The 25,422-nt window shown below is 60.5% G+C and overlaps 1 protein-coding gene across 4 annotated transcripts in view; it reads left to right on the top strand.

The window, feature by feature from the left end:
• KCNQ1 (potassium voltage-gated channel subfamily Q member 1) overlaps positions 1-25,422 on the top strand; it is a 254,293-nt gene that overhangs the window by 99,501 nt on the left and 129,370 nt on the right. For all 4 annotated transcript variants that reach the window (XM_087822084.1, XM_087822083.1, XM_087822082.1 and 1 more), the window contains one exon: positions 5,463-5,583. In XM_087822084.1, the coding sequence (XP_087678210.1) occupies positions 5,463-5,583 (121 nt within the window). The remainder of the gene's footprint in view (positions 1-5,462; positions 5,584-25,422) is intronic.

The following is a 25,422-nucleotide window of genomic DNA, read 5'->3' as shown; positions in this document are numbered from 1 at the left end:
GGGCCGCGAGCTCCCCGAGTTTATTTACAGCTCCGACTGCTTGTCGGGTGCGCACCTGTCCCACGCGCCCCGGCCACCTGGCTCCTCCCGCGACGGGCATGCGGGCCTGCCGCACCTTTTAAGTTGTTTACAGTGTCCGTAGTTCTCTGGCCAAGTTCTACATGTTTTGTGGACACTGGTTTCCTGTGGTTGTCTTTTCACTGTCAGGGTGTCACTGGTGACCAGGTCCTCATTTTAACGTAGTCAAGTCAGTCGGTCTTTTCCTTTATGGCTATTGCTTCGTACGTTTTAGAAAACCTTCCAAACCCTGAGGTCATGAAGATATCCCTCTAGATTCACTCACAAAGGCTCCGTAGATTCGCTTTTTGTCATTTGTCTCCGATCTCCTGGGTGCCACGAATGCGTGTACGGTGTGAGGGATGGGGCCGTTCCAACATTTCCCCCACGTGGGCAGCCAGCTGTCCCTGACCATCTCTGCCACCACGGTACACAGCACTCGTCAGTAAGGGTGGGGCTACTTCTGACACTCGGCCCTGTCCCTTTGGCCGGTCCATCCTTCTTCACCAGCTTGGCACCATCCTAACGAGCGCGGCCTCACAGAAAGGCCCGATGTCCATACAGCTCCGCTGTGCCGTCCCTCAGGTACACGGGGACTCTGGTCCTTAAGCACGTCCAGGTCAATCCCAGGATCAGCTCGCCAAGGGTCTAGCACACAACTATGGGAGTTCCCGTGAGATTTGGGAAGAATCTTTTCAAGATTGGGTCTTTGAGTCAGAAGAAAAGCCAACGTCTCCATTTGTCTTTCTTCTTCAACAACTCCTACTAAGGTTTTACCGTTTCTCCTTAGAGTTCTTGTGTATCCTTAACTAGATATTACGACCTTTTTGATTTACACAAGAGGCCCCCCAGACCTCTCACTGGCTTCCCCTGATGTTAGCTTCTCCTATAACCATGCTCGGGAGGAAGACATCCACACGGCAGCAACTGGCAGTGCCCAGTTTAGTTCATCTACCTGGATATCCCCAGGTTAACTACTCGTGTCCCTTTTCTGTTCTCAGATCCAGCATTATATCTGGTGAGCAGGTATCCTCAGTATCCTGTGCTTGGGGATGGCTTCAGTCCTGCCTGGTCTTTTGTGACCCTGACACTGAGGGGTACTAGTCATTGACGTTTCTCAGGGTCCATGTCTCGTTGCATCACGTCAGGATACATGACATCAACACGCAGTCACTGAGGACATGAACCTGGCGTCGCCTGGGTGAGGTGGTGCCAGCCGGGCTCCCCCACCACCAGGGCACTGTTCCTCCCTGGCACAATCTAGTCGTGGGAACTGGTCCCTGAGTCCAGCCCACACTCACGGGGAGGGGAGGGGAGGGAGTCAGGCTCTGCCTCCTGCAGGAGGGCGTAGCTAAGACTCGGTAGCCGTGTTCAGACCGCCACAGCGAGGAACACATATTTGAGGGCAGATACTTTGGAGTTGTGTCTTAAAGCCTCACCTGCTAATTTCAGCATTCACCCGAGGATCTTGCCCGCAGCAAGTACCCCTGCGTTCCAGCGGGGGCTTTTCCACTTTCCCCATTCTTTCTTCGGGCATCATTTAGAATTCTTCTGCAAGGAAGGTCTGTCCCTTTCCTCCAGTTATTTCTTAATTTATATCGGTAAGGACTTGGGTATCTTTTGAGCTACAATCCAACATTATCATTATTTCCTTTGTTGCTCAGATTAGGTCTTCATTTTAATGGCCGTTGGGTTGAGAGCTCCTTTGGGTTCCTGGGCCTATGGGACATGCCTGCTTCCTTTCCATTTTCCTTCTGAGCATGTTCCTCCTTCCCGGCACTAGACAATCGTTTGGGCTCATCACGTATTTTCCCTGCTCAGGCCTACAAATCGCCATCCAGCCAGAGCCCCGGATCCTTTCCGTGGAGAACGGGTGGTAGTTAAAAACCAGAATCCCGGCCTTGGGTGTGCGTGTAGCTCTGGGGCTGTCACTCTTTCCAGGGCCTCTCAGCAGACAGAGCTGGGAAACACATGTTTGTACATAACCCAAGTGTGCACACATCTGTGTCTGTATCAAGCTAAATATGAGTTCACGCTGATGTTTCTAACCATGGGGCTCGCTTACACACCCCACTCCATTTATTTGTCATTTTCCTCTGACCATGAGAAATCTGGCCGTCATAATCTATAATCGATGGACTATTTGTCTGATCTGTGTGGATGAGCAGCACCCTGAGAAACCACCTTAGTGAACTCATTCTGTTTGAGTTGTGGTGTGTTTTTTCATTTTAGCTGTATCCTATCCAGTCCAAAGACCCCTTCCCGAGGCCTTGTAGTCCGGTTCCTCGCTCCGTTTCCTTCTGAGAGATTTCTTTTTAGATTGTACACAGCAGAGCTCACTCTTGGAGATGTCTGGTTCTGTGCCTTTTGACAAATGTCACGTATCCACCACTGCGGCATCACACAGAAAAGGTCCACAGCCCTGAAAATTCCCTTGTGTGACCCCTTTGAAGTCAAGGACCCCCTTCCCCGAAACACTGGCAGCCATCGATCTGTTCCGTGTCCCTGGAGTGCTTCCATTTCCAGAATGTCATATAAATGGAATCACATAATATGTAGCCTTTTGCATCTGGCTTCTTTCACTGCTACAGAACATGCATTTGAGATTCCTCCGCGTTGTTGCATGAGCCACTAGTTCATTTCCTTTGATTGCCAAGTGGTTTTCCATTGTCTGTTTGGGCCACAGCTTTCCACTCACCCACTGAAGTACATCTCGGTTGTTTCCAGGCTTTGGCGATTGTGATAAAAGGGGGTATACAAGCTTACGTACGGGCTTTTGGGAACACAAATTTCCAATTCATCTGGGTAAATAACTGAGAGGGACGGCTGGGTCCCACGGCGAGTGCATGTTTAACTGTATGAGGAACTGCCTGGCTCTCCCTCACCACGGCTGCCCAGCAGCACGTGAAAGTGCTCACCACTGCACATCCCACTTGGCGTTGTCGGGCTTCGGTTCTTCCCTCTCCCTATCTAAGGTGAGAGGTAAGGCTCTATCTTTCTCTGCTTCCCAAGTATCCAAAACTGACACCATTTCAAAATTGTAGGCATTCTCATAAAGGTGTAGTGGTCGCTCACTGTGGATTTAATTTGCATTTTCCTGATAACTGCTGACGTGGATCGGACAGGCATCTTCTCAGACGTTTATTTGTAATCCATTCTTATCGTATGTTTATTTGTAATCCACTTTTTATCCTGTGTTTATTTGTAATCCACTTTTAAAACCGGGTTGTCCGCTTTCCTGTTGTCAAATGGCGAGCGTTCTTTCTGCTCCGAGACAAGCTCTTGACCAGGTAGGTGATGTGTGAACATTTCCCCCAAGTCTGGGGTTTGTCTTATTTCCTTAGCCAGGTCTTTCACAAAGCAAGTGCTTTTCATTTTGATAAAGCCCAATTCTTCCACGTCCCCCCCCCCTTACAGACTGAGCGTCTAATGTCCTAGTTCCAAACTCATGGCCAGATGCGAGGCCCAGGGATTTTCTCCTGTTTCCTTCGAGAGACATCAGTCCATGTTTTGCTTTAGTGCTCTCGTAAGATGGTACATAACAGCTTTTACATCTTCATATTCTGACTGCTCGTCTCCCACAATGTTAGGTATAAATGCTAAATGGGTGAAAATTTACACACACACACACACAAATTTTGAATGGATTTAGGAAACATATGAATTACTTCGGAGTGGGAAAACCTCCCCTTTTCAAAAAGCCAAAGATAAGAATGCCATTATATATATAAATATTTTTTAAAAAGAGGCCGCGTGGCTCTCTCAGTAAATTGGAATATCGTCCTAGAAGGTTGCAGGTTTGACTCCCGATCAGGGCACATGCCTGAGCCACAGGTTCAATCCCCGCTTGGGATCTGCATGGGAGGCACCAATTGATGTCTCTTGGAAAAAAAAAAAAAATCAATAAAAAAACCCCCATTATCTTTGGGTGAGAATTAAAACAACAGCACAAACTGTTTTCTGTGGTTAAAAACAGCCATAATTAAGGTAAAACACCAAAGACAGACCGAGGAAGGCGCTGGTGCCTCCTATGAGAAGGGGTTAACATTTCTCATACATGAAAAATTCCTACAACTCGAGCAGAAATGTGCAAAGGATGTGAACAGATGATTCCGCAAGAGGAAATCCAAACAGCCTCCGAGCCGCACAGCCCTCGGCAGGGAAGGAGGAACGCGTCCCGGGCTCCACCCGCGCCCGGCGAGCCCGCGCAGGCCGCCCGCACCGGTCTGGGGGTGGGGGTGGGGAAGGCGGGCGCGTTTGCCACCGCTGGTGGGGTCTGAATGGCTCCCACTTCTCAGGAAAACAATCCGGCGACATACATTAAAACCACCCGGCAAGCACCTCTCTCCCGCCCCGAGTTAAGTTTCGTAGAGACGGACAGCACGTTCCTGTCTTCAAGCAGCGGCTTCGAGCCCGCGGGGCCCACGGAGCCCGCGTGTCCGTCAGGGGCGGGAGGCTGAGCTCCCTGCGCAGATCTAAGCCACAGGCTGCCGAGCACCCACTACAGCCAGGCGTAGACCCACATCCGTCAAGCTGTAGAAAGTGAGGTGAGCACGTGCGGCGACAGGGATGGAACCGGCACGGCGCCCCAGCATCCCGCGCGGCCTCCGCCACTGCGCCAAGCGGGGCAGGAAGCGCTAGGGGTCCAGCTGGCGGTGGGCGCTGACGGCCTTGGAGGGGAAGGGCCTTCGCGAGTCTTTACTCCTTGCGAGCAGTTAGTTCTTTTACAATAAAAACTTGAAGTCCGGATCGAAAACCAGGAGACGGGGGGGTGTTCTTGGCCAGGCCAGGGCCTGTGTCAGACCGCGGAGGGCGGCCCAGGACCCAAATGTGCAGCCGCTTGCGGGAGCGGGTCCCTCGGTGCGGGTGGTGATGTGCGTCCTGGCCCGAGGGGGGCCGTGGCGACCCCTCCCTCCGGGGCTCTCCTATCCTCACAGACCGGAGTCCTACCAGCCACATCTTCCGTGAGGGGTCACCACCCCAGCATCTGCACGTCAGCGACGGTGGGGGGCGGGGTCAGCGTCTCCAGATCTGCGCCTGTCTGTTCTATCCTTGCCCCGAGTGTCAGGCCTGAACCTGGGGAGAGGCCCAGACACCCGCGCTGAGCGGGCACAGTCCTCGCCGAGGCGGCATCGCTGGCCTCAGCTGCTCCTTAGCGGTGAAGCTCAGGCACGGGGGGGCCGTTTCACACCACACCCCGCCCGGTACCCGGTGCTGGGGCTCCGTGCTCCGTCTCCGCTCCAACCCAGCAGACGCCCCACCCGCGGGGAGGCTCGGGATGTGGAGGCCCGTCCATGCCAGCGCGGCAGGTTGACGGGCATCTGAGCCCCGCTCCGCGAGCCCCGGGCGCCTCGGCCACCAGGCCGTCTGCGGGGTCTAACGTGCTCCCCGCCCTCTCCCTGCAGTGAAGAAACGCCCCACGGTGCTGGAGGTGAGCGCCACCCACTTCACGAGGACCAACAGCTTCACTGAGGACCTGGACCTGGAGGGGGAGACACTGCTGACCCCCATCACCCACGTGTCGCAGTGAGTGCCCGGTTGCCCACCGGCGGGCTGGGGGGCGCGGGGCTTGGAGCTGCTGCCTTCGGGCTGAGCCAGGACTTGGGTCACTGCCGCCTTTGCCGCCTGGACGTCCTCGGGGGCCGCCGGCCACCAGGGGCTGGCCCAGGGCCGGAGCAGGCAGGGGGGCAGGGGCATTACCCGCCACGGCCGAGAACACGCGCCGCCCATTCTGCCGCACGGAAGACCAGGCCAGTCCGTTTCCGCTTGTTTTCGTGCTTCGAGCGTCTGAGATTGCTTTTCTCTCCCCTGGCCCCCTCCTCCGCTCCCCCAAAAAAGAGATGGCTTTGTTTGCGAGCGTTTCCCCCGCGGAGCCCTGGCCGGAGCCCCAGGGCAGATGCCGGGTGCGGCCGCCAGTTGCCGGCTGTCCCCGGGGCTCCTTCAGGTGGAGGAAACGGCCGATTCTCCACGCCGTCCCCAGGGCCTGCGGTGGCCTGACTTCCCTGCAGCATGTGACTCCGTGCTCCTCGCCGGGCACCCAGCGGCCACAGCCTGCTGTGGGGTCAGTGGGACGGTGAGGCCCTTTCTGGCCGCCACCCGCCAGAGATTTCCCCGGAGATGTCCTTGTGTGTCCGGATGTGAGCGCACAGCCCCTGCGGGCCCCGGCGGGCGCTCCCTGCTCTCCGTGTGACGGTCCACGAGCTCCCCTGGTTCCGAGGACTCTGGGTGCCGCTGTTGGCTTCCAAGGGGCCCACTGCCTGTGCCACTGGCTCACAGGTGACACAGGACATTGGGACCAGAATGCAGGGCCTCCTGGCTGCTCACGGAACCAGGACTGAAAGGGCCAGGAGGCCAGGCTGAGGCGGCTGCGGCTCTCTCGGGGTGGAACTGTGATCAGAAGGCCCCGCTGGCCATCTTTCGAGGCCTCTGTGCTGGCGGGGAGGCTGGCAGGGCAGGCCGAGTGCACGTTCCCAGCCTGGGGGCAGGGTCCCTAGGAAGCAGGGCCGCTCGTCCGAGTGTACCCGGTGGCAGAGCAGCCATGGGGCCTGGGAGCGGGCTCTGACCTTGGGATGCGTCCTGGGCACGGTGAGAACAGCCGGGCAGGTCCAGGTTGGTGCCCGAAGGCGGAGCGAGCTTCGCCCTCGCCGAGGCCTGTGCAGCCCGGGCATGAGAGCCGGGCAGTGTCGTCGGCGTTCTGTGGCTAGAGCTGTGCACGGCACAGGAGATGCGCCCACCTGGGGGGCAGGATCGCTCAGAGTTGCAGGACCATGACCACACCCAGGTGGCCACACGCAGGCCCACTGGGCTGCTCCACCTGCCTCCGGTCGGAGTCAGTGTCTTCCACTCTCAGTCGAGGCTTGGTGACTGGGACACACACAGGAGTCGCACCCTGGGGGGACAGGGCTGTCACCCACCGTCTGTTCAGCTGGGCAGTCGGGCCTCACCAGCCTCTTGGGCCCTGTGAGCGGCCCCCCCCCCGGGGGGCCCAGCATGAGGTAGTCAAGGACGGGGGGACCGAGGTGTGGGGACCGAGGTGGGCCACGGCCGCTCACCGCCCCCCGGGAAGGCTGTCTGTTTTGGCATCAGCACACACCCATCATCCTGGGGCCAGAGGCTGCCCACCTGCCCAGGGAGCCCCAAGAGGCACCCGAAGCCAGTGTGGCCGTGATGTCGGGGGGGTGTGGCCGTTTCCTGTCCCTTCTCCGAGGCAGGTTGTTAGACGGACAGCTCAAGCCAGCTCTCTGCCTGCCATGGGTCTAGTGTGTCACCATCCAGAGCCTGCTGTGGCCCTTCTTGGGCCAGCATCCCAGAGTGTGGCTGGTTGGCCGGGGAGGGGGACGGGGTGCTATCCAGTGCTGGGCGGGCCTAGGCAGGACCAAGACCCCAGTCCTCACCCAGCAACCTGTTCAGAAGCAGAGTCTGGGTGTGGGCGAAAAGCCCAGGCGTGGTGCTCAGTAAGGGGTCTGTGGGGGGCTGGGAGCGGGACATCAAGGTTTCCATGGCGGGCCACCTTCAGGCACTGTGGTTTGGTCAAGGCCAAGTCAAGGCTGTTGGCAAGGGATCTGTGTGCCCGCATGCTTAGTAGTCAGGGCACCGCCCCTCAAGGGAGCCCCGCTGGGGAGCATAGGACTCAGGCTCCGTGAAGGAGGGGTTGGGGCCTTAGCACCTATGGGCCCCAGGGCTATGCGCCAGGCAGAGGCCCACCAGCCATAGCTGGAGGCGGTGGCACCAGTAGGCACCGTGTACTGGGGCTGTGACCGCCTTCAGGGCCGGGAGGCAGCGGCCGCATTCCCACACCTCCCCACAGCCTGCCTGGTGATCAAGGCCCCTAAAACCCTGCTCCAGCCGCCCAGGGACAGCCGCAGCCCCCACGGCACCCCAGCCCAGGGCACCCCGCACGCCTGCACTGGGAGGCGCAGGCCGATGTGCAAGTGAGGGACGGGTGCGCGGGGTCCCACAAGGGGCCGAGTAGGCGGAGGGCATGACCGAGGAGCAGATCCGTTTCCCCCAGCATTTTACTGATGCTAGATGTATTACCACGCTGGGCCGGTTCCAGAATTCAAATTAAAAGCATAAATAAAGACACATTTTGTTTCCATCTCAAGCTCTCCCCACCCGAAGGCCCCAGGGAGGTGAGGTCACTGCAGCCTTGATTACGGGAAGGTCCCTGGGGCTGGGAGCAGCCCCTCTTTCCGGGGCCTGCTGGCCGTCGGTGGAGCACGGGGTGGGGGCCCCCGGTCAGCGAGCAAGCCTGGTGCAAACGAGGGAGTCGTGGCAAGCAAGGAGCTGGGGCTCAGTTGGCTGGGGAAACAGAGCGGCTTTAGCCACATCAGCACCCTCGGCCAGCCCCCCGCCCCAAGCTGCCCACACCCCTTTCAGGCAGAGTCCTCTAGGCCCCGCAAGGCCAGAAGGGAGCGTCGGGTGCCTCCAGCACCCTGTGCCTACGGCCCCACTCAGAGCCTTGCTGCAGGGTTTCGAGGGGCAAATATGAGTAGACAGGGCATGCAGGGTGCAGTGTGGGGACTAGGGGAACGCCCCTCCACAACTCCACAAGAGGGGAGGCCTGCACCCCAAGAGCCAGGGAGAATTCCAGGGCTTCTGCCCACCGAGGGTCACAGCCACAGCACTGGGAGAGCCGCCGTGTGTCCCTGTGCTTTGCACAGGGCATCCCCGACTGAAACGCTGTCCCTCGCCTGCGGCCAGCAGATCCCTCCCCCTCCCAGCATCGGCTCGTCCTCGCCTCGGGCCCAGGAAGCCTGCGGGTCAGGCAGCCATGTGCTCCTCCCGCTCGAGGCCTCGGTACCAGCTCCCCAAGCTGTTAGTATGGGGCCTGTGACCCTTTTGGGGTGTTTCCCTGCCTGACCCTCGGCCTCTGGGGAGCAGGGCACATGCTGCTCCTCTCGGCCCCTGCCTCCCCAGCACCCCTAAAGCTCCAGAACCCCCACTCCAGGGCAGACAGGGTTCCCCGCAGGGTCTGGCCCGCTCCTCCACGGAGGAGAGAGCTAGGGCTCGGGTGCCTGGGTGCCAGCGCACAGGGCCAGGGCCAGTGTGGACCTCAGCACGAGCTGTGGCTCGGGGCCGGCTGAGTGCGGGTGTGGCTGGGGCACCCTTGCCCCACAGCCTTGGGAAACGGCGGCCACTCCGGGAAATACTCTCCCAGCTGCCCAGTCATCCAGGACAGGCCTGGAAGCCACATGGGCCCTATCATTGCATGGAGATCCCCACAACAGAGGTGCAAGAGGCCAGGCCACCCTGAGCACAGCAGCCTGCGGTGTCCCCAAAGGGTCCCTTCAGAACTGGCCCCTGGTCCCCCATCTCTGCTGCCAGGCACCTTAGGTGGGGACTCAGCTGGGTTTACCAGCCCCACCCCGTCCGTCCTGCCCTGTAGGGAAGTGTGCAGAGCCAAGTCCGCCGCACCAGGATGGGGGGAAGGCAGCCCCGAGGCGGGGGTGCCCCAGGGCCCCCCCAGATGACCACGAACGAGCACCCCTGGCGAGCATGTGTGCTCAGGCCTCCCCAACATGACAGCCCGTAGATCCTTGAGCGAAACCAGCCCCGCGTGTGTTAATTAGAATTTCCATGTCTTCAACTTTCTCCCGGACCCTGCAGAATCTCACGCCAAAGCGTTCGAGTTTCTCCTTCCCAGCGAGGCCGCTGCGGCCTGGCTCCCGTCCACATCGCTGCTAATGTCTCCTGAATTCTGCATCTGTCAGCGCGGCCCGGGCCAGCCCAGCCGTGCCTTCTGGAAACGGGGCAAATGTCACAAGGCTCGGCCCCGCTCAGCTCCGCGGGCCCAGAGGCAGCTCTGGGCCCAGCCTGCCTGGGACATGTCAGGGACACGCAAGCCCCACTCCCACGTGTGGGCCGTGGCCGTGTAGGCGCCGCACCCCTGCCAGCTCCCCGCTTTGTTTCCTGCCCTGCAGACCTCGGTGGGGAGGGAGGAGGGGCTGCTCTGGGGCCAGTGTCCAGGGGAACAGGGGAGGGGGCCTGTCAGGGGCAGAGGAGACCAGGTTGTCTTTCCAGACTGGTGTCCTGCCTTCTTGGGGGCTCAGGCCACCTCTGTGGACACGGGGTGCCGAGGCAGCCCCGCGGGAGGGCCACGCGGAGCTGTGAGTCCCAGGCTCCCTGTCAGAGGCTCCCGGCCAGGCTCAGCCCCGGCTCCGACATGCATGGGGGGGGACACACCTGAGTGTCCCGATTCGATCAGGAGCAAGGCAGATGGTTTGGTGGGAAAGAGACGGGACTGGGGATGGGGTGCCCTCAAGGTGGCCCCCAGCCGGCGCTGCCCAGCTGTGGGCGGCCCCCAGAGGCCCCTGCCCGCTGGGAGCTTCGCTTCCTCCATCCCTGAGCGCGTGGGAGGCTGTGACCAGCCTCGTGGCACCGCTGTGAGGGCAGGTCGCTGTCTAGGTGGAGGCCCAGAGAGTGGGCGGCTCCGCACTCCCTCGGCCACCTCGCGGGACCCCGGCCCGGGCGGCAGCCCCTTCCCATGCGGTTACTATTTAGCCGGCCACTATCCTTTTGTCAAATGCCCACGTCTCCTGCCATTGGGTTTTGGGTGAACTTTTCCAGTGACTGTAGTTTTTTTCTGTTTCTCTATGTCCTGGACATGTGACATTTGTCAGAAACACGTTCCTACAGGGCACCCTGGTTCTCTCGGGGGGCCTTTTGATGAACGGAAGGTCTGAATTGCCACCTGATCCCTCTCCTCAGACGTTTCCTCCCGGGGTGGCGCGGGATGCGTCCTATTTACGCAGCTCTGACCACTCCGAGGTCACCAAGATGCTGGGTGTCGCGCGGCTCCATTAGCTCACCTGCCCCAGGTCTGCAGTCCTCCTGGGGTGGGTCGCTGCGTCCAGGCGAGGCCGAGGTCAAGGTACACTCTCCCCACCTGGATGTTCAGGGGGAGGCCAAGGTCAAGGTACACTCTCCCACCTGGACGTCCAGTGCGAGGCCGAGGTCAAGGTTCACTCTCCCACCTGGATGTCCGGTCTGGCTCAGCCTCCGCACCGTAAGGACTGTCGTCTCCGCCCGAAGTGACCAGCTCGCCGTGCGCCGGGGCTGCTTGGACCCGATTCGGTTCCACTGGCGGACTTGAGTGAGTTTCTCGCTTGTTTTTCCTGCCAGGGCGGTGCTTCCTATCACGGTGGTCTCATGACAGGGCCGGACAGCGGGTGACACAGGCTCCTGCCAGTGCCCCTGCTCGCGACCGGCTTGGCCGTGTCTGTGTGGCCGGGCCCCGTCCACGCCGGCTTCCCAGGCCCCTGTGGGCGGGCGTCCGTGCCGTGCGGGGTGTGGCCTCGCGGAGCCTCGCGTGCTTTCTTCGTTTCTCCTCCAATGTCTGCAGTTTTCTGCGCCGTGGCTTGCTCACCTCGTCTGAGGCTTGTTCCCTGTCGATGCCGTGTGTTCGGCCAGCCTGGGGACACTGCCTACTGGGGAGTCCTGGCCAGCTCAGGTCATTTTGTCCTGCCTGTGGAGCCCCGGGGCAGTCACCTCGCCTCTCTGAGTCTCATGGACGTGCGGACGCGTCTCACGGTGCTGGTACTAGGCCTGGAGATAGGGGCTGGGGGCGGGCGTCCCGCGTGAACCTGACTCAGTGAAGTGCCCAGTAGATGTTAACCATACGGCCCTTGTGAGGGGAGACCCTGGGGGGCCTCCGTTACTTGGCCCGGAGCTGCTGAAACTGCCAATCACGAGTTTCTATGGGATGCACAGGGGTCACCGCGTGTAGCCACCAGGTGTTGTCCTTAACAAGATGTGCCTGGAGGCCCTGGAGGCCGGGCCATGGGGGGGGGGGGCGGAGGCAGGGGGTGTCTGTGGGCCCAGGACCCACCCAAGCCGCTCAGAGCTGGGAAGGGGGCTCACCAGCTGCTTCAACACCTGTGGAGGTGCAGGGAAAACTCCTGGGGAGTGTCCTGGGAAGGGGTGGACACCGGGCAGGTTTCCCCCATGGATCCCGGAGGTCAACACAGAGGGGCTCCCACTCCAGTGGGCACGACAACTAAGGGGGGGCATATGCAGAGCTCTGGGAAAGGGGATCTTTAGGGGCACTTCAAGGGATTCTCAAAGTTAATTTTGACTATTTGTCTCCTAAGACTTTGAGTCACACAAGGTCAGACTACGCTGCACCCGAAGTACAACCAGTGCCACAGCGTGTCCGGTGATGCCTCCTGGGGAAACTGAGGCAGAAGGCAGGGTGCTATGCCGGGCAGAAGAGGCCCCTGGGGAGGTGGGGAGGCTGTTCAGAGAGCGGAGATGGAGACCCACACTCAGGGTCCCTCCCCCTCGCGGTTACGGGCAGAGGTGCTGCCCCGAGAGGACACAGGCAGGACCAGGCAGCAACCCCCCCCCCCCCCCCCGGGCCAAGTCCTCAGGCAGCTGGCGTCTGATCCGGGGAACAACGCGCGAGGCCAGATCCCGCCGGGCCTCGGCCTGACATCCTTGCCTGTGCCCTGGGCTCGGCCCCTGGCGCGGCTGGCGCGGCCCAGTGCCTCCCGCGGCGCGGCCCCGACTGGGCAGCCGTCCTGTCCTGAGGGAGCTTTTCATCTTCCACCTAACCCTCCCCTTGTGCTTTTTTGGGGTGCTTGTTTTCCAATCTTTAGGTCCATCCAAGTTTGTTGAATTACATGGAACCTTCGGGTCTGACGTGCTCTCCCGGCCTTTCCTTTTGAGCTGCCCCAGGGACACCTCGCGGGTGTGTGGGCTCCCGGTGGGCGCTGGCGGGGCGGGCTGCAGGGCCCAGGGCCCACTGGAACTGCTCAGGACACTGGCTCCGTCTGATCGAGCTCTGGCTGCTGCGTTGAGGCGGGGCTGGGGCGTCCCCAGGGGCTCGAACGGCTTCACTTAGTTGTGCTCTCCATGACCCCCTCAGTTGGTGGCAGTGCCCAGCAGCTCTGAGCTCCCAGCTCCCCCCCCCACCCCCTGCTTTGGGGAGTGGACACTATCGGGCCACACGGCCTGGGTTTGGGTGGGAAAACCCTCCCTACAGGTGTCAGGAGACGGACAGACTGGGGAACAGGAGCCCGAGACCAGAGATGAGGGGGCTGCACCTAAAGAATGTGCCAGCTGCCCGCAGGGCCAGGCCCCGGCTCTGGACCGTGTGTCCTTGCTCTTTGCTGTCCTAGTGGGGCCTGGCTCCTCCCCTGCACCAGGTCCAGCCAGTCCCTTCATCAGGCCTGGACCAAGTGACCACAGTCCTGGCGGCTGGTGGGGTACTTCCCTAAGCACTAGGCCACGGTCACCCAACTGCCGGGAGACCACGCTCACTCGCACCCTGGGCTGGCCATGCACTGCTCCTTATTTGCTTCTGCCCCATGCAGGTCCCCCCCTAAGGGACAGGGAATAGTGTCCCCCACTGAGCCCTCTGCAGGCTGTGCCTGGAAGGAGACTGGTGGAGCCAAGGACTCCAGACACCAAAATGTGGGCCCAGGCTGGGCAGAGGGACAGTGGGCTCGGCCTCTCGGGCCAGGCGGGACTTCACAGTCCTCAGCCAGGAGACCCAGTGGGCAGGACCAGGGAAGGGTGCCACCATCCTGACCCAGGCAGGAGGAGCAGAGCCGGAAGCCCAACAAGAGGCTCCAGGCCCAGGCGCAGAGCCACGCCACCTCCCCAGGCGGAAACGCAGGCTCCCGGGAGGCCCCACGTTTGAAACGGTCTCGGGAGGAGACACGAGGGTGCCTGGGCAGTGGGCCTTGGCAGACACACGCCCGGGTACCCGTCTCTGTCAACGCTCTGGGTCATCATAGTCCTTGTTGCCTCTGGTGACCCCCAGAAGGAGTCTTCTCTGCCTGTCGCTACCTGGCCATGCAGGGCAGGGTCCCCGTGGGTCGGAGAAGCTGAGCATGACCAGCCTGTCCGCCGTGTGGCGGATCACGGCTCATCTCTTTGAAGGGCTGGTGTTGGACTCTGCCTGCGAATGTTTAACTGTGAGGGTGCAATCTCCGTGTTCGGAGGCCCAGACTGGACCAGCGGGGGGGGAGGGGGGGGAGAACCACCATCCTTGGTGGTATGTGGGGACCCTGCAGGACGAAGGGTGACATGGGCTAGAGCGGCCAAGAGAGTGAAGGCCGGGCGTGGGGAGCTCTGGACTGGGGAGGGGGGCACCACCGTCCTTGCTGGTATGTGGGGACCCTGCAGGACGAAGGGTGACATGGGCTAGAGCGGCCAAGAGAGTGAAGGCCGGGCGTGGGGAGCTCTGGACTGGGGAGGGGGGCACCACCGTCCTTGCTGGTATGTGGGGACCCTGGAGGACGAAGGGCGAGACGGGCTAGAGAGGCCGATAGTGAAGACCAGGTGTGGGGAGCTCTGGACTGGGGGGGGGCACCACCGTCCTTGCTGGTATGTGGGGACCCTGGAGGACGAAGGGTGACACGGGCTAGAGCGGCCGAGAGAGTGAAGGCCGGGTGTGGGGAGCTCTGGACTGGGGGGGGGGCCACCACCGTCCTTGCTGGTATGTGGGGACCCTGGAGGATGAAGGGTGACATGGGCTAGAGCGGCCGAGAGAGTGAAGGCCGGGTGTGGGGAGCTCTGGACTGGGGGGGGGGGGCACCACCGTCCTTGCTGGTATGTGGGGACCCTGGAGGACGAAGGGTGACATGGGCTAGAGAGGCCGATAGTGAAGGCCGGGTGTGGGGAGCTCGGCCTCGGGGTCGCCGAGTGGGGGGAGCACCCCTTTCCCGTAGGTGAGGCAGCCATGGGTGGGAGGCGGCTCTGAGGTTTCCGGCTGCTTCGGGCCCGGGGTGCGGCCCCTCGTTTGAGCTTGCTGGCAGCCCCGCGAGGGCTGGCCCGGGTCTCCCTGCAACGGGGAGGGAGGTGTGGGCTGGTTTGCTGGGGCCACCCAGTGCGGGCTCAGGAAGGGAAGGAATGTGGCTGAGGCGGGTGTGGCTGTGGAGAGAGCAGCGAGCTGTGGGTTTTTCTTGGGGCCCAGATAGACGTGAGCGGGGACGGAGGCCCCTTCTCTCTCCGCCCCCGGCACACACTGGGACCTTTCTTCGGCGTGCGGCCGCGGAGCCGGAGGCCAAGGACACCTTTGGAAACCTGAATTCCATGCGCTCTTGGCAGGGCGCAGCTTCCTGCCTGGGGAAGGTGTGCGTGCGTGTGTGTCTGTGTACGCACGTGTGCACGCGGCCGTGGGGGCCAGGAGAGGGAGGCCGGGCGCGGGGTATCTGGTGAGCCGTGCGAGGCGGCCCCGGTGTTTGCCAGCTCTGGATGGCACTTGGGAAGCCCTCCTGAGGGGCTCAGGCCAGTACCTGCCGGGAGGGAACCAGACGTGCGGGCCGCGCGGCCTTTGAAACAGGCCCTGGCTTCAAGCCGTCGCGGCAGAACAGGCCCTTGACTCTGAAAGCCAGAACGTTTTGTAAAGTAATTCAAACAGTTTGCTGAACCTCAAACCTTTCCTGATGACTCTTCCTTCTGAAGTTAACTCGTTAAAGTCGCTCCAGTCCCTGCCTGGTGCCAGACCAGCTTCCTGGAAACCCTCGCCAACTGCTGGCCTTTGGAAAGGCCTGTCACCCTAATAGCTGTAAAAAAAAAAAAAAAAAAAACGTGCTGGGCACCTTGGCCGCAGGCTCTGAAGAGAGTCCTTTGTGCTCACTCCAGCTGCAGTTTTCCAGCCTCGCTTCTGGGGCGACTGGAGCTGTTTCTCTCCGTTTCCTCTCGTGGACGGTGGCCGCCTTCTTCCCGTCCCATTTCCCTGCCAGCCGCGTGGCCAGGCCTCCCCACGCCCAGGTAGGGGACTGGGTGCCTGGGGCAGAGCCCCTGGAGAGGCTGGGCCGGGTCGCCAGCCTTGTCTTCCGCTCCCTACATCTCCTCCTATCCTCCCTGCCCCGTGGCGGTGGGGCCCCACTGGGCAGAGATCGGGGCCCCTCCTGGGTCAGCATCATGTCACTTCCCCAGAACACCCAGGGCCCAACCTGACCCCCGAGCAGCACCCGTTCGGAACGTGACGCTCGCTCGCTCCTCCCCAGAGCAGGGCTTCAGCAGCAGGGAGCACGGGCGTAAAGCAGGGTCTGAGTTATAGTATAAACAGAAGAGTTGGAGCTGTGAGTCTGTCTTAGGAAATATTTAAATTAATGCAGGCACTGGGCAAGTCAACTAAAAGCCTATTAAGTGTGGTCACTGTTGCATTAATCAGAATCAGAGATTACCTGAAAGTAGAAAGAGTGACGTTACAACATGTACGTTTAACGGGACATGGCAGCGAGAACACGCTGTACGCGTCCACTTCTTTAGAATCGCCCTCCCCCAGCTCTGTGAGGACAGAACATATGCAACGTCTCACCCCCGGGAGGACCTTGCGATGTGCATGCAGAGGGCGCAGGGCACCCCTTCCCGTGGGGGTGGGCTCCCTGGGAGCCTTCCCAGGGCCTGCGCTCACTCCACTCGGCCTCACCCTGTCAAAAAGCTCTTTGTGCCGGTGCAGCCCTTCTCCTGGGAGTGACATGAAGCAGAGCCCACACCAGCCGCCACCCGGGCCCTGCAGCGCAGGCCACACCGTCCAGCCGGGTGGCGCGTCGCCTGCCCCGTCCACAGCACACCGTGCCCTGTGTGTGAAAGCTTCGTGCTAGAAAATAATACTCAAGTGGGTGTCACAGGCGCCTGGTCAAACACAGTCAGGCATGAAAGGAAACATCGGGGAAAATCAGGCCGTCCCCACCCCAAGTCCTGAGTCCTAAGTTTCCTTCCCTACGGTTACCACTGTGAACAGTTTCCTACTGGGCTTTCCTACAGTTATGACACAGACAAGCATGTCTGTGTGCGCTGGGATATACCACCCCGTGCACAAGTGGGGACGCATATGTCCACCTCATTTGCACTTTCGGACGTTGTATATGGGTTGTGCAGACTTCCTTTGAGCTGCCCCAGCAAGAACCACCTCTCTCTCAGGGCAGTACATCTGCGAGGCAGTTAAATGTCAGCATTATGTGCGGACACGCACGTAGGGGGCCGCAGACGCATGTGGAAGCACACGCCGGCGGATGCACACACATATGGACGCACACGCCGGCGGGTGCATACACATGTGGACGCGCACACATGCGGACGCGCACACAGGTGGACGCGCATGTAGGAGGCCGCACACGCATGTGGTAGCACTCGCCGGTGGATGCACACATGTGGACGCACACACAGGCGGATGCGTACACATGTGGACGCGCACACATGCGGACGCGCACACAGGTGGACGTGCATGTAGGGGGCCGCACACGCATGTGGTAGCACTCGCCGGTGGATGCACACATGTGGACGCACACACAGGCGGATGCGTACACATGTGGACGCGCACACAGGTGGACGTGCATGTAGGGGGCCGCACACGCATGTGGTAGCACTCGCCGGTGGATGCACACATGTGGACGCACACACAGGCGGATGCATACACATGTGGACGCGCACGCAGGGGGCTGCACACGCATGTGGGAGCACACGCTGGCAGATGTATACATGTGGACACGCACGTATGTGGACGCGTACGTAGGGGGCCGCACACGCATGTGGTAGCACTCGCCGGTGGATGCACACATGTGGACGCACACACAGGCGGATGCATACACATGTGGACGCGCACATAGGGGGCCGCACACGCATGTGGAAGCACACGCAGGCGATGCATACACATGTGGACACGCACACATGCGGATGCGCACACAGGTAGACGCGCATGTAGAGGGCCGCACACGCATGTGGTAGCACTCGCCGGTGGATGCACACATGTGGACGCACACACAGGCGGATGCATACACATGTGGACGCGCACACAAGGGGCCGCACATGCATGTGGACACGCACTCATGTGGACGCGCACATGCACGTGCACGAGCACCAAGTGCTCAGCACGGCAGTGGGCGTGCGGCTCCCTCTGGTCTCTGCTCAGCCACCTCGCAGGGCTTTCCCGAGGACGGGACTGTGCTCCTGGCAGCTCTAATCATCCGGGCTTTGCTGCCACTTCTGGTGAACATGGGGACACAGGCCACCAGAGCAATCCATGCGGCGGCGGGGCGGGAAGGTGGGAAGGCTGCGGATGGCTAGGAGTACGGTGGTCGGCCAGCTTCCCATCCGGTGCGGGGAAGGGCAGCCCACCCAGGCCTGACTAAGGCCCAGAGCGTTTCCAAGGGCGACGCTGACTTGACAACAGCGGCCCGGTGGCCCCGAGCAGGATGCCACCCCAGGGCACCTGAAGAGAGCGGAGCGCCAGCCAGTGCCCTGCGCTGGGACCCGGCCTCAGCGCGCTGTTCTTGGGAGGACCCTGGGTGGCCCGGGGTGGAGCTGTATCGAGACCTCCACTGTACCTCCTTTTCACTGCCAGCTGCAGAGGCCTCCATGTGCCATGACGGGTGGGACAAGCCCCCGCTGAGGGACGTACAGGGCGGTAAAGGCGCCATTAGCCATCCGCACGCTCTGATAAGCAGCCGATTATGAAATTAGGCTGCGGCCGCCTCCCCGCACCCCACTGCCTCCCCCGCTCCCTCTCCTGGCTGGTCTCTCTCCAGGCTGCCCCTTATCCAACAGGGCGGCATGAAGTAAATCACTCAGAAGAGAGAACGGTAAATCTGGCCGGGATGTGAGGTTTCACGAAGTGAAGTGAAGCTGAAGGATCTCTTGAACGGAGATTAGGAGATTAGGCCGAGTTAAGCCCGTTATCAGCAGGGAGAAAACCAGGGCTGGGGCCTCGATAAGCATCTCCAAGCTCAACAGACGAAAGAATGAAGGATGGAGGGCGGCCCCGCCAGGGGTGCTGCCTGCCTCCCACACACGGCTCCTCCCTGGGGGGTGCTGCCCGGTCCACAAGGGGACAGGGCACCCTGCTGGGCATGGCGGCACCTCCCGCAGCACCACGCAGGGCCCCTCTCAGCTCCTCTTCCTCTGAAACGAGGAGACGCCTGCAGTTAGAACTGACTTTACGAGGGGTCATCTGAGTCTCGTAACTATTATTACTCCTCAGGGTAACTTCCCAATCAGATCTCCCTGTCACGATATTCCGGTCCCCATTTTCATGGAGTCACTTTAAGGGGTTCACTGCCCCCTATTTCCAGCAGGGCTGAGATGTGTGCGGGGTTGTAATGAAGTCTGTACCATTTACACGGCCGCACAAACTGCTCGCCTGGGCCCGTGCCCCACAGCCTCCCCGGTGGGAACCAGGGTCTCTACCTTCACGCATTCGATAGACGTTTTCATTTACATCTTTTATGATGAATGAGGTTTTACCGTCTCAAGTAATTAAAAGCACTGGTTTCTCTTGTTTGGGAACCATCTCTGTACCTCTTCCTACTGACTTCTGGGAGCTCTGTCCTGTGTCGAAAATATTTTCTCCCAGTTTTTCTTTGGTGTTTAGCTCCTTGAGTGTTTTTCTGCTGCCAGGATCTTAAAATTTTCAACTTTGGCAGTCTTTCGTGATTTGGGGTCCTAGTCTTAAATTTTGAAAGAACTTCAACATGAGATGGTTTTAGTAAATTCTCCCATGTTTCCTTCTGTCGTTTTGATTTCTTTCTTACATTTAAATAGTGCTTCATCTTGATTTTGGCCTGAGGAAACATTCAGTCCAATGTACTTTTTTGTATGTTTCACTAGTCCCAACGCTGTCTATTGAGAACATCAGCTCTCCCCTAATTTAAATCACTACCTTTATCATATTTCAAACTCTGATTCAATGTGTCCATTTCTACACTGACTTCTGGACAGTGGTGGATGGGCCTGGTGATAGGTTATTGGTGATAGGTTATGAATGACAGGTTATTGGCAATAGGTTATTGACAGTGGGTTGGTTATCTGACTTATGAACTTCACTACGTTTCTCTCATCTCTGTTACTTAAGAGCTAATAAGAGGAAGCTGCTTGTCAAACTGCAGGCACAGGGACCTGGCATGGCCTCGGGTGAAAACACTTCGGATGGAGACAGGGTTTGGTCCTGAGTGGGAAGGGACTCTGGTGTCTGGGCCGGAGTCCTCCCTGGGCAGCTGAGGTCAGGGAACAGGAGCACTGGCTCCCCGTGGGGCCGACTCACACGGCCAAGTGGGGTGGGATCCACAGGGGCTGCAGGGCTACCGGGGTCATGTCCCACACCTGTGGGATCACAGGGTCAGGGCCACTAGTGGACTGGACTCAGTAAGTCACCAGGGAACCAGAGGGGAGATAAGCCTCACTGAAGGAGGAACATCTGTGGTAAGAAACAAAACCTGTACCACGTAGCTAGCCCTGCCCACGCCGACCACCAAAGTGGCAAACGCTGACGAGATGAAGGGCTACTGCCACGTGCTGTTACAGCTGGTGCAGGAGAAGTGGTTTCATACTGTGACCCACAGCGACTCGGTGCCCTCGCCTGGCCGAGCCACCTGGCCCAGTGTGGCCTTCCCAGCCTGGAGGGAGGCACACGGCCCCGCCCGTCCCCTGCCCTCCCTCCCTGACTCGTCAGCGAGACCCAGTGGACAGGGCAGATCCCGGAGCCCACGCGCAGACCCTGCCGGCACCCCGCTGCTGGACCTGAGGGAGCCGGTGAGCGGCCTCGGTTTCCCTGTCTGTGAAGTGGGATAAGAAAGACTGCCGCCCACAAAGGGCTGTCTTCTTTTTAAGTTTCCAGACCACTTCACTACAGTATGGCCAACATGAAACCTATGAACAATTAACGTATACGCGGGATGAGCTTGGAGATGAGGGTGCCCCCGAAAGAATATCCCCACAATCTAGCCCATCGACATGCAGTCACCTCAAGTCTCCCCGCCCCTCTATCATGTACGTTACTATTACTATTTTATAAGCACACTGAAGACCCACCCTCTTAGCAACGTGTGACTCGTGTGCCCGGGGCGCCGTGCTGGAGCCGCTCCCGAGCCGCCCCCAAACGAGACTGCACCCCATGGCTGGCTCCACAGCCCCCGCCCCCCACTCCACTCCCAGTCTGAGTGTGACTGTTTTAGACTCCTGTGAGTGGTGTCACGGCGTTTGTCCCCGTGTCTGGCTTATTTCACTGTCCTCACATTCATCCATGTTGTCACAAATGGCAGGATTTCCTCCTTGTGAAAAAATCCTCGTGTGGCAATTCTATTTCTGAATGCTCTCAGGACTCAGGGAAAGCTTTTCACACGCTGACGTCTGACAGCGGGGTGGGAGGAAGCAGGTAAGCTCCCCGTGGGAAGATACGGGGTTGCAGGGTCCCCTGGGAGGGGCCTGGGCACCCTGGGGCGTCGTGTGGGAGCCGCATGGGCGGTCCTGCCTCGAACGCTTCCCAGAGGGAGGCCTCCCCTTCGCCCAGGCCCTGCCTCTTACCACCAGCCACCAGGGCCTCCCCTCTTTCTCTCTCTCTAGCTCTGTGACCCTGGTCCTCTTGAAGCTCCCTGCTCATCCCATGTAGAGGACAGCTCTCAAGGCTGGGGTGACTGCGGCCATAGAATGGGGAACCCATGAAAGCTCGGGGGGGGGGGGGGGATCAGGTGACTAGCATGGCCTCAGGCTCTCTCGATGGGAAATAGGGCTTGGTCCGGCCCAGGCCGGCCTGTAAAGCCTGGGAGGAAAGTGCCTTTGACTTCTTTCGAAGTTTCTAGCTGTGCGCCCCCCACCAACCTACACATGCACCTGAGCTCAGACAGACAGAGGGCAGCCCCGGTCTACAATGCCCATGCATGCCCCCAGGGCTAAGGGGGGTCCCGGATGCAGTAGCTGAAGGGACCTAGAAAATTCTGTGCAGCGCCATGAAGGCGGGTGGAGAGGCGCCCCTGCCCTGTGTCCATCCCTCCACGCAGGAGGTAAGACCGCGCGCACCTCTGTGGCCCGGGACCCGTAGGAGCTGGGTGGGCAGTCCCTGCGCTCGGAGGTTCTGGCCTCACTGTCCACGCTCCCTGGTTGTGCGGGTGTCCCGAAGGCGGCCCCGCACTACTGTGTAGGGGAGGAAAAAACTTACCAGCCCCACACGCGCTGCTTTGGGCTAAAGAATAACCCCAAAATACTGGAGTACGGCACCCCCGTGGCCAGGCACTGTGCAAGTGCTTCACGGCCCTCAGGCTCACTCTCCGGGCCGGCGCTCCTGACACACGGCCACTGTCACTCCTGTTTCATACAAAATCCATCCGAAGTTTGGGGGCCTAAGGCGAGGGCCCAAGGTCAAGAAGCTAGTGACCCTGAGCAGTGGGTTGTATGAAGTCCCCCTGACTCCTTAAATGTTCTTAGTGTCATTTCAAACAAGCCCAACTCTCCCTGACCCTCTCCCCTCCCTCCCAGACCAGGGCCCACTCGCCCTGGGGGTCTTAGCCAAAGCGCCCAGGCCCGGCTGGTGCCTGCTGAGCCTCGGCCCAGGCCGGACCACCCGGGCCTCCCTCCCCGCTCAGCAGAGCTGTGTTTGTTTGTGCCGAGGGTTTATGGGCTGTCCCTGTGATCGCACAGGCGGATGCAGACATAGGCCGGCCGCCCCGCTCAGCGCTGTTATCTTCAGAGCCTAATCCGCGTGGGGCCCGCGATGGCGGCTGTGAGTGTTTGATGACTATCTGAGGGGATGAGTAAGTGCGGGGGGATTTATGCGCAGGCTGCGGTCCACCCTCTCGGGGCCTGCGGAGGCCCGAGCCGCCCGTGGGCCAGGGAGCAGCCAGGAGGCCTCCGAGCGCTTCCTGCCTGTCCTGTGCCCGCAGGCGGCCCTTGGCAGCTGCAGCTCCGAGTCCACCAAGTGTCTCTGATCACAGAGAACCTCCCCCTGCTGCCATTCTAGAAATACGGAGAAATCAAGCAAGGGGACTCCCATGACCCTAGGGGCCTTGTGTGCAGGGACCATTTCCGTTTTTGTGGATCAAGAAGCAGAGGCCTGGGGACGGCAGAGGGCCCTGAACAGAACACGGGGTTCCCGGAGAGGGGCCTGGGTCTGCGTGCACCGAGGCCAAGAGGGTCCTTGCCCTGCCCTCCTGAGAGGAAGGTGGCTCCAGCTTCCTACTGGCCTGAAACCCAGGGCCCTTAAATCTTCCTGTGCCCAGGATAAGTCTCCCCAACTCAGGAGGCCTGGGGACAGGCCAGCACCCAATCAATGGCTCCGCCTGAGGGCTTGCACACTGTGGGTGACGCCGCGCGGGGGGGGCGAGCACCCCATCGGCCTGAGTGTGGGCAACGGAGTTTAACTCGCAAGGCAGGCCACGTGGAGGCCAGTTTTTACAGGCCAACCACCGGGCCACTTTCTGCCCGTCGCTACCGCCTGCAGAGACTGTCCGCTCGGCTGGGTGGAGAGAAGTAGGAATTGCACATGGTTCCATCAAAGATGGTTTTCCTATTAAAACACGATCCGCTAAAACCTAGAGCTTAGCTCAGAGTAAACATTCCGAGCTGCTGAGGAGAAGCAGAGATTTATCACAGATCAAGACTTGGGGAAGCAGAAACCCTGAAGCTGCCCAGGACTGTGCGTGCCGCCCTGATGGGCCAGCTCCCCGCCAGCGCCGCGGGCTCCAGCCGTGCCGCGGCGGGGCTTCCCGGCCCCTCTCCCCGCCCCCCACGGGGGCTCCCGCTCCCCCGGTGACCTGGGCCCGGGGCTGCCGCCCCTGCTGGGGCCCCACACCTCCGCTGCACTCGGCTGCGCCAGCCCCCTCCCCCTGGCCCCGCACTCACGCCGCCTCCCTCTTCCAAATCATAAACACAAAAGGTGGCCAAGGGACACTCTCCACGATGATTTTCCTCGTCGGACAAAACCTGATGACTGCCTTTGTTTCTTTCCATTTAGAAGCATTTCCCTGGCAACGCGGTCTCTCCTGAGCCCACACCAGTGGACCCCCGACCCCATCCTTCCCTTGATGGAGACATTGTTTCGGGCAAATAGCTCATTAACTGGTGCAGCACCTTGGGAACCTTTCCCTGAGCGCCCCCCCCGCCCCCCAGGGCTGGCCGAGCTCCGCCAGGACACAGCGCCTCCTCCAATTGGGTGAACCAGCCTCACCGACGGGGCTGAAGTGGCTCAAGTGGCCTCTCCTGTGAGGTGGCCCAGGCCTGCTGCAGGCCCTGAGTGCAGGGGTCAGCGTGGGTTCAGCCCCCACCCGGCCTCGGCTCCCGGCAGTGTTCTCCGTCGGGTGAGCGTGCTCCCTTGGTACACGGCCTGTTCCGGAACTTTCTAGCTGACCTCCCTCCCTCTCCACTGTTGGACATGCAATTGACTGGCTTCCTCCGTGTCCTTGAGGCCACTTTCTAGCAGAGTGGCCGGTGTCTCAGCACCAGAGTGGAGGGACGCTAAGCTCCCCTGGGTGATGAGACTTGATAGCCTGGCTGGGAGTTGGTGGCCCACCTAGGACTTGCTTTGGCCGCGGGAGCGGGGAGGAGCCCCTTGGCTAGACCTGCCCGTCTGGAAGGGGTAGGGGAAGCCCGCGCACACCCCCCTCCCCCCCCCCGCGCTCTGGTCACAGGCAGAGGCTAGAGTGTTCCCTGCTAGGGCAAGCCCATGGCCAGCCTTCTACAGACAGCCCCGAGACGTGGCTTGTGTTTTGCAAAGATCTATCAGAAGTGGGGGGGGAGGTTCCGATCCACAGGCTACTTTACGTTCACACTAGACGACCAAGTGAGATTCGAAATGGCTTCCACTTTCCAAGTTGTGTTTTTCGCTCACGACTTCCTGCCCTCCCTGCTCACGGTGCTCACATTTCCTGCATTAATATGTGTGCCTCTTGGGACACCCTGTGAGCATTATGGGTTGTGGGGCTGGGGAGGCTCCCACTGGCCCAGAGGGTCGACAGTCAGCCTCGACCGGGCAGGGAAGGGGCTATGGAGAGGCCCCACCTACCTGGGCAGAGGGCTCCCTTCCATCCTCTTACTGACATGCCCCAAACCCCACAGTACACATGCCGTGGCCATGACACGTCACACCCCAACCACGTGTCTCAAGCTTCAGGGGCCTGCCACGTCACATGGGGCCCACCCACACTACTGGTGCTGGGCGGGATCAGCAGGTCTGCTGTCACTTAGAAGCCTCGGGGTCCCCAGAACCGAGCATGCCTCCAGTCTGATGGGCCACACCACCAGGTGACTTGACCCTAGATATGGGACCACTGCCCCGCTGTGCTGTGGGGCATCCACATGGGTAATTAGAGCTCACAGAGCAAGGCAGGGTGGCGTCACCCTATGTGGGATGAGGGGCGAGCCCACTCAGGCACCAGGTGCCACAGGCCTCCCTGGCCTCTCACCAGGCACTGGGATCTCAGAGCCCCATGCGGGCTTTGGGCTTTTGAGTCTGGGTCCAGGACTTGTGGAGGGGTCCAGCCCCAGTGCTCCATTCACTTGGGCCTTCCCAGGAAACAGGCTCCTGGGTGGAGTGGGCTGCACTGTTTCCACCAGGACCTTGGCCTTGGCTGGAGCTAGGGTAGGCCACGTGCTCACTGTGGCAAGCCTGCTGAGCCCAAGCCTGTTCTCCATCAGCCTGCTGGG

This window comes from Miniopterus natalensis, chromosome 11, assembly GCF_054644295.1.
Source record: "Miniopterus natalensis isolate mMinNat1 chromosome 11, mMinNat1.hap1, whole genome shotgun sequence".
Taxonomy (NCBI): domain Eukaryota; kingdom Metazoa; phylum Chordata; class Mammalia; order Chiroptera; family Miniopteridae; genus Miniopterus; species Miniopterus natalensis.
This window is presented reverse-complemented; position numbering and strand designations above follow the sequence as displayed.